Source organism: Trichosurus vulpecula, chromosome 5 (genome assembly GCF_011100635.1).
Source record: "Trichosurus vulpecula isolate mTriVul1 chromosome 5, mTriVul1.pri, whole genome shotgun sequence".
Lineage (NCBI taxonomy): Eukaryota > Metazoa > Chordata > Mammalia > Diprotodontia > Phalangeridae > Trichosurus > Trichosurus vulpecula.
This window is the reverse complement of record NC_050577.1, coordinates 178,471,590-178,480,924: the sequence shown is the minus strand read 5'-3', so window position 1 is coordinate 178,480,924 and position 9,335 is coordinate 178,471,590. Positions and strand designations below refer to the sequence as shown.

At 38.6% G+C, this 9,335-nt stretch overlaps 1 protein-coding gene across 1 annotated transcript; it reads right to left on the bottom strand.

Moving 5' to 3' along the window:
• Window positions 1–2,031: 2,031 nt before the first annotated feature.
• LOC118851866 (eukaryotic translation initiation factor 1-like) lies at window positions 2,032–2,352 on the bottom strand. The gene has a single exon (XM_036761440.1). It carries the CDS (start codon window positions 2,350–2,352, stop codon window positions 2,032–2,034), a length of 321 nt encoding a protein of 106 aa, XP_036617335.1.
• Between the last annotated feature and the right edge of the window lie 6,983 nt (window positions 2,353–9,335).

Sequence of the window (9,335 nt, the reverse complement as noted above, 5' to 3'; positions counted from 1 at the left end):
CTGAACTTCAGAGCAAATACAAACAAATTACAAACATCATCAGGCTCACCTTGTCTGATTCAAATCCCAATTCATAGTTACCAGAGTTTACAAACTCCCAACATCTGGTTTACAAGCTGGAGGGCTCTTAGCTCCAGCTGCCTGGAGTCTCCATATCAGCGTACCACCAAGAGTGAGACCCCTGAGCAAATAGCTCTGTCTTTCCTTTTTATGAAGTTTCAGACATCATCAAACTCATTTGAGTGACCAGAACTTTGGCTCCTTCAATTGGTTCTGGTGTTAGCACCTCCCTTCACTGGCCCCACCTGGAGTCCCACCTTAGTTACCAATTCACACCCACATAGGCTTAACACCTAATAGGGGTTTGGGCCTGGGGCTTAGCACCTAGGGAGACTCAATCAAAGACACTTAATTAATCATTTTAAAACAGTAAGAAAGTCTCAACTTAAATGATATCACACATGGCCAAGGTATTTAAACTTCAGCTTCAGTATTTGACCTTTCAGTGAATAGTCTGAATTAATTTCTTTAAGAACCTAGAGGTTATGAAATCCAACCCTTCAGAGAGGTTAAATGAATTACCCTGGGTCACACAGTTAATAAGTATCTGAGGCAGAATTCAAGCCTAGCTTTTCATAATTCCAAGTCCAGCACTTTATCCACTATTTGATTTCTAAGGCAATTTATCAGAGGAGAAGATAGCCATCACCAGTGGGCAGTGTAGGTCAGGAGGGGGGAATTTGTGGCCTTAAGGTCACATGTGGCCTTCTGATCAAGTGGAGCCCTTTGGATGAATTCAAACTTCACAGAACAAATCCTTTTTTGGGCCACACTTGAGGACCTAGAGGGACACATGTGGCCTCAAGGCCCCAGGTTCTCCATCCCTGGTGCAGTTCAAATGGTGTAAAGCCAAAGTAAAGGTGAAATGCCTATTCAGCAGTCCCAAAAGTATTTCACATCTTAACATTTTAAGCATCAACCTCCCAGGAAAGTATAGTAAGAATTATAGATAACAATTCAAGTTTTAAGTATTTTTCAATGCATACTTGTGAATCTTTTGTGTTTTGATCATTTTCTTTCTGGTGGAGGAAATAAATAGCTGTCCTCTACCTGATCTACTTTGTATATTTAATGTTTTGTTAGAAGAAATCTCTATTAATCTCTAGACATGAGTCAAACTTAAGTTTCGTTTAAATGATTGTCCCTAAAGTTCTACCCTAGGGTATAGCCATGAGAAGCCAGGGATAACAAGGAAAAAACACTGGCTCTGGTTGAGACCCCCCTGCTCTAGCTGCCATATGGTAGCGAGGTTTAACTGTATTTACTCATACTCTCTGCAGGCATCTAAAGAAGCAACAATTTTGAGCATGGATCACTTCAAAGGTCCACTGAGTCATCAGTTCTCCCTAACTCAGTGGCCTAAAGGGAATTGCTTTAGTGCTGAGTCACAAATGATCACTGGAAATAGCCTATGGCTTCATCATCCTGAAACATTCAAGTGCTGAACTAGCAAACATGGTCAGCTGGAATCAGGAAGGGAAGATGAGCAAATGCTCATTGTAAACCTAAGTTATAAGCATATTTATCACCAATAGGGAAAAGCCCCTTCCCATATTTCCATGCCATATAATGAAAACTATTCAATTCCCCTAAGGTTAGTAAAGGGGATCCTCAGTCAGGTACACCACCTAAGGGACTATCTTACCACCCTAGGACTAAGGAATACTGATTGGAATTTGGTGGCTTGGGAATTCAAAGGGTTTGAGTGGTTACAGGCTGTCAGGTATGGACCTGTGGATGCTGAGAACTGGCATTAGATTCTTTTTTTTTTTCATGGCTCTTTTCAGTTTATTACATGAATGAGTTATATTAGTCCAAGTTAAACAGCAGACCCCAAATGGTTACATTATACAAGCTGTGAGGTTTTTAATCTTGTGACAAGGGACAGAAGGGAATTTTTCTACTCATTGCAAGGAAATCCTCACTTAAGCTTCAGTGAGCTACCAGCACTTAAAACCCATGAACCTTCAGCTAATCGTCCTTAGCCAGTCCAATCTCGACGAGGAACTGGCATATGTTCTTGCACTGGTCATCCTGTAGCTGAATTACTTCTCCATATTCTGGATGCTCAATTACAGTACCATTGCAGGCAAATTTCTTCTTGAAGGCCTTCACTAGTTTCTTTTTATCGTAATCATCAGCGATCCCCTGGACAGTAGTGAGGGTCTTCCGGCCGTTTCTCTGTTGAATTCTCATATGGATATAATCCTCAGTCCCAGCAGGAAGCAGGTCATCACCCTTACTTGCATCAGCAAAGGGGTCGAAAGAGTGGAGGTTCTGGATAGCGGACATACAATACGATTCCTTTTCCTCGGTGGAAACTGCCTGAGGAAGGCGGTGGTGGGAGAAGGCGGGTGGTGGGGACGAGCGTCGGGAAGCAAGGGGGCTCGAGGGGGAGGCTGCTGAGTCCTCGGCGGCAGCTCAGTGACTGGGGCCTGGCATTAGATTCTAATGGTACTGATAAATTGTGAAATTGCTGCCAGCCCTCCACTAGCACACAGGAGGTACCTGGTGGGGTTATTCCTCTGCTTACCAATATGAACTAACTGCTTGGAAGAGACTTTTGTCAGCAGTACAACAGCGGGCTAGAATGTTACAGTCAATAGTGGTGTCTTCCTCCTGGTATGTTCTGGATTAATGGGCATCCCAGCCAACTGGCTTAATAATCACATAATAAATATACAATCAACATCCAAAAGTGTTTGTGCCAATATACTAATATCATTAACATATGTGGTTATCACATATTCTAGTAACAATTCATAACATTTCTGGTTATCCTAGTTATTGGAAAAAACAATTACCTGCCCATATCTTTGGCTGCCCTGACCAATATATTACCATTTTACTTACCTGTTCAAAGTGCTAGGGGATTTGCATACTTATTCAAATTCAAGAAGAGGTCACTGATTTCATTTGTGATCTTTAATATCATACATTAGGAAGATCACTTTGGGAGCTGGTCAAAAGAGAGAAGGGAAAAACTGAAGACAGAGAGGACAGTTTAAAAGGAGGCTATTAAAAAGTTCTGGGTTTTGAGGGTATGAACTAAAGTAGAGCCTATATAAATTGAGAGAAGGGGCATATGTGAAAGATATTGACTTAGCATGGTTGAGCTAGATAAAGATCAACAAAAGATGCGTTAAAGGTAGGATTAATAGGATTTATATGCAGATAAAAGAGACAGAGAAGATCATGCATAACTCTGAGGTTATAAATATGAATTATTTGAAGGATGGTAGGGTCATCAACAAAAATAAAGAAGTTGGGAGAGGCAGCATGACACAGTGGATAGAGAGTTGGCCTTAGAGTCAGGAAGTTCTGGGTTCTATACCCATTCCATCATGTACAGGATGTTTAACTCTGGGTGAGTCACTTGGTTACTGAGTATCCCCAAGCAATTCTCTGAGATTGTAAATTGTAGAACACTTGCTAATCTGCATTGACAGAGGGAGATTCCTTACGTGGAGTTCCCTAGACCAACAAAATCATAGATTTGGGACCCCCCCAACCCCCACCAAAGAAAACAGGAGACATGGGGCAGTTCTAGTGGGAAAGATGGTAAATTCCATTTCAGATATGTTTAATTTGAAGTGCTGGCGGCATATCTAGACGGAGATATCCAGCAAGCAGTTGTAAATTGAAATAGGTAGATTGATACAGATAGAGATATGTATGCATAGATTATCTTTATATGTGTGACTAATCTTCATAGAGATGATTCACTGAAACCACGAAAGCAGATGAAATTGATAAGGGAATTCACATAGAGAAGTGTGCCCAGCATGAAGCCTTCTGAATATTGATGGGGTAGGAAGAGCATGATTAATTTGCATTGGACTAGATGACCTCTGAATTCCCTTCAAATTCTTAGGGGGGACAAGAGGGTGGGGTGGAGTACATTCTGACAGAGATTCATACCAAAAGAATGTCAACAGTCATTCATAATGAATAAAAGTCTAGATTACACCATCTATGAAAGTTAATATGTTCCAAATTAGTTGAACAACTAAAAGATTGCACTCATTTAAAAGGCATCCAATGCCTTTTAAATGAAAAATACTATAGTAGGAAGCTCTGGCAAGTGACCTTTGAAGAAGGCCTGACTCCAAAAGCTATTCCAACCCTCTGTAATGAATAACTCACATTTTAATAGCATTTTATGGTTTGCAAACTGATTTCCTCACAACAAACCCACCAGCTAATTTGTATAAGAACTAGTATGTCTATGTAATAGATCAGGAAACTGAAGATAAAAAAAAAGAAGTGACAAGACCACCATCACATGGTTAGCAATTGACCCAATTGACAGCAATCTTTGCCTTTTCCATATTTTCTTACAGCACTTTCCAACTCTCTTTTGTTGTTTCATTCTACCTCACATCATACTTTTATGACAGAGGCATCAAACACACATCCCAAGGGCTGTATTGCTGCCTCCAACATTCTGGTGGGAGTCTGAGCCAGATTAAAATGTAATTGGGAAATATTTAGACAAAATTAATAAAAATACAGAACAATATAGATAATGTTACTGTGTAGTTTTCTGAGTCAATATGCACCCACAGGGATATTTATGTATGGTTTAGCGGTCCCCCTCTGTAGTTAGTTGAGTTTGACACTACAATTTCACAAGACTAGAATTTGCTGTGATTTCATTGCTGAAGACCTTCAGTCATTGTTCAATCAGGCCTCCTTCCATTCTACACTTCCATTTCATGCTTCCTGAAATGCTACCTGAAATCAGTTTACTTTTCCACAATTGTAGTTATGATACAAGAAACTAAAAACAAGTGTCAAAATGTGTTTTTTCTCTCTAGATTGAGCTAGTAAATAAAGCTGCTAAATAGAATTATTTAGATTAAGATTCATTCCTTGCTATACTTTTTCATTATATAATGAGTTTTATTAAAATACTGCAAACTCACTGTCGCTCATTGCAAAACACCAAAGAGATCTTCTTTCATATGGAGCTCATTGAGAGCTTGTGGTGTTTTCTCCTTCAGTTAGTTCTGCTTTCTACCATTTCAGACTGGGTTATAAAGAATATGACCTGAACCTTGATTTCCTCAGCTGCAAAAAAAATGAAATGGTTGGACTAGTTGATTTCAATCATCCTATCCATCTCTGATGTAGACGATGAGCTCTGATATAGAGTTTAGTCAGGCTACCACTTCTATTGAATCTCTGGGGAAATCAACAGTTCTCAAACCCTTATTATTCATGACACAGCAGTATTCTTTGCCTGGAGGAATCACAGTGCACTGAATATTTATGTTGCCAACACTATGCCAGAGACATGAGATTGGCATGCCCATTCAAAAATGATTTTAGTTTCAGGCCAATTTGTGACTTAACTTGCAAAATTTGGTTGCACCAATATGTCCAAGAATACTCTGAAAACTACTAACAGTAAACTAACCACTGGATGTGGTAGAAAGTTACTCAGTGGCAATATATCGGGCTCTGGGAATTTCGGGTTTAGTAGCCTGAGAGACACAATAAATCTTTGTAAGTTCAAATGTTTCAGTAACTTCTATAGGAGTAAGCCACTAGGATAGCATAAGGAAGATCGTACTCTTCTCTTTAAAAAAAAAAAACCATTGTGGTGCTAATGTGATCAAAGCTCCTCCCCACCCATTCATTAGACCTCAGGTAGAGCTAGTTAAGGAGAGGTTGCTTGTAGACAGGCACACCCTTTTGCTATTAGGCGCTAAGCCCCAGGCCTACACCCATTTGCTACTAGGTGCTAAGCCCCAGGCCTACACAAGGTGTGTATATATATATACACCCTGTGGGTAGCCATTAAGCTCAGACTAGGTTGCTGCTGAGTCCAGAGAACTGCAAAGAAGACAGAACTGCGAGAACAAGGGAGAACCGCAAAAGAGAGAACTGCAAGGGCTCTGAGAACTGCAAGGGCTTTCAGAACTGTAGGAGGAGAGGACACAAGCAGACAGACAGGATTCATGAGTGAGGGTTTACAGGAAGGCCCTAGCAGAAGGGAAGGTTACAGGATAGCTTGGCTTTTTGCTGTGATACTGTGTTTTAATCTCCTTACTGTTACATTGAGGTGGTCTTAATGGTTTGGGGATACAATTACTGCTATGTCGAATTGGGGTTATTGGTTTTGGGTTTGATCCTCTGGTGTCTGAATAAATGTTTTACTTCTTCTGCCTTCTATACAGAGGTCTCTTATACTTTGCAATTCTGAACTATACAGGCATATTCATGGTCACCATCAATAACATGAATCTTGCCTTACTGATACAATCATTTTTTCCAATTATATGTAAAAACAATTTTAACATTCGTCATTTTTTGATTTTGAGTCCCAGATTCTCTCCCTCCTTCTTCTCCTTCCATTAAGAAGGCAAGCAATTTGATATAGATTATATATGTACAGTCAATATCACAATCTTCCAAGACAGAAAGAAAAATTTGACTAGCAATAAACTTAGAGGCAGTTTGGTATATGGATAGAAATCCAACCTAAGAAAAAGTAAGGATTGAATTCAGGTCTTATCTCTGACATATACTAGTTGTTTGACTCTGAGCAAGTCATAGAATCACAGAACTAGAAAGCTGGAAGGAACCTCAGCAGTCATCTAGTTCAATTGATCAATTTAAGGAATCCCCAATATTACATACCCAACATCTGATCTTCCAGTCCCTTTCAGTGCTGTAGGCAGCCCTCTAAGACTATAAATAACAGAGAAGGTGTCAATCTGCTTTAGTAGAGAGAGTTTCCTCTTCTGGAAGTTTCCTATGTTGATGAAATCACAGGTCCGGTCCCCATTGCTAAAACTAGTATTTAATTCTAAAACATTTCATGATTGATTTTCCATTTTTTAAAATTATGGATTACAAAGGCATAATGCTTTTTGGTGGGAAGGAGAAAGAATACATTCAAAATTTTTGCTTAAACTAAAATTAGTGAATTATTTCTACTTGTTCTCAATGCTAAGGAAAGACCTGATAAGAAGATGGTAGAAACCATTGCTGATGTTGAAAGGGTTTGAGAAGGGTATTCATTCAGCCACCTTACATCTGTCTCTCATAAGCCCAGAGAGCTGGCACTCTGTTTCCCAGTAAAGACTCCTTTCTACAGAGGTGAGCCGAGCAGACATGTTAAAAAATATTTGTTTAGGGAAATTAACAACTAGTGGTCTGTCCCCTCTGCTAACCTTTAGAAAATTCTCAAAATTATTGAAGATTTTAGCATCAATGCCTTGATACTCTTAATAGTCTAAGATGAGTTTTTGCTTTTAATTTCTACCCTAGCTAATGAAAGGAATTCTATGGAATCAGTGACAGATGAGACCAAATTTTCACTTATCTAGAGTGATTACACTGCACAGAATAACAGCTGTAGCTTCTTTCAATATGCATGGGGCTGAATTCTGCACAAAGCTGTTATGCAATTAAGAGAAGTAGCATAACAGGCTGTCAAAAAGTGGCATGTGGAGATGACAACAGCCTCCTATGCCCCAAAAGACTTTGGGGGAAATACAATGTACTGAACCTGCAAGATACAGCGAATGTAGCCTCAGAACTAGTAGGCAGAAATAAATGCTGAAGCCCAAGGAGATTTGGCACTGAAGCTCTGCTGATGTTTTCTTCTGAAATCAGTAATAGTCCTTTTTTGCTGAGATCTACCAGATAATTGAGTAGAAATAATTTTTAAAAAATTGTTGTGTGACATGTCCCCCAAAGATAAAGCCAACATAAAGTAAAAGGAAAGTCAGTTGAAGAAGAAATTTAGAATTATTGAGCAATCTCTCTTTGCTAATATACACAATATGTGAATTACCTAGGGCAGCTAGGTGGCACAGTGGATTGAGTACTCAACCTGAAGTCAGGAAGAGTCATCTTCCTGAATTCAAATCTATCCTCAGACACTTAGTAGTTGTGTGACTGGGAAAGTCACTTAACCCTGTTTGCCTCAGTTCCTCATCTCTTTGCCCTCTCCAATCTCTTTGCCAAGAAAACCCCAAATGGGGTCATGAAGAATCATACAAACATGAGTGAATGACAAGAACAAGATACAATTAGCAAACCTAGGAGCTATCTCTGAGCAACCAATTGCCCTTTTTTTGTTGCGCTAATAGAAAGGGGTTTTTATAATTTCAGCATTCGGAAATATTTCAGTTTTTCCTCTAAAATATAAGGAATAGTCCAACCACATTTTCCAAAATCTGAGAAATCATCTTAGTAGGACATCCTCAGTTGTTTTGTTTGTTTGTTTTTGTTCTTTACTTACCTCTCATTTAATATTCCTTACCTTATTCACAACTTACCAAGTATCTATAATTTCATCAGCATAGAGACAGTCTCCCACCAATACAGATTCCCATTGACATGTCTTAGAAACAAATCCAAGGGAGGTACATGAGACACAAAGCAAGGAAGTGACTTACCCAAGGTCATGTGGCTAGTAAGTATTTCTATACAATTCCTAGTTCCTTTTTTTGGGTGCTGAGGGGCATGACACTCGTTATTTTATTGGTTTAGGGAATTCCTAATGAGTAAACTTCCTGTACCAGTACAGATCAACATCTGTTCAAGAACTTCTAGTCTTAGGGAATTGTTTGGGGGAATTGAGAGGTTTAGTGACTTGCTTAGAGTCACAGTCAGTATATAATGTGTCAAAGATGGGACTTGCAAAACTTAAAGTGATGTATAAAATACCAATGATTATTAATACAATTATATTAATAATAATATAGAAATAAATATATGTATTTATAATAAATATTTAATTATTTACATGTTTATTATATTATATTGCTGTATAACATATAACATATAAGATTACATTATAATAATATAATAAATAAAATAAAATACCAGTGATTTTGCTAACTTCTTTTAGTCCTTCGTCATTTCTCAGCTGTTCTAATGAGTACCCTCCTAATGGGTTTCCCTTCCTCAAGTCTTCCTACACTCCACTCTATCCACACAGCTATGAAAGTAATTTTCCTAAGTACAAGTCTGGCATCACTCTGCATTTCATGCTTTTGTCCCCAAAGTTTCACATCAAATACATTTTTCTTCTTTCTTTAAAAGATACCAATTAGCCTAATCTTGAACTATTTCTTTTTAAATAATAAGCTCTGGCAAACGTGCTTTCACAAATTTGGTTTAATTAGGACAACGATGTCATTTCATGCAAAGAGTATTAAAAGTACTAACCTTGGGATCACTGGGACCAGATCTCTATTTTCTCTCCATTATGGGCTAATACTTCATCTGATAAATACTCTAAATTTTCTTCC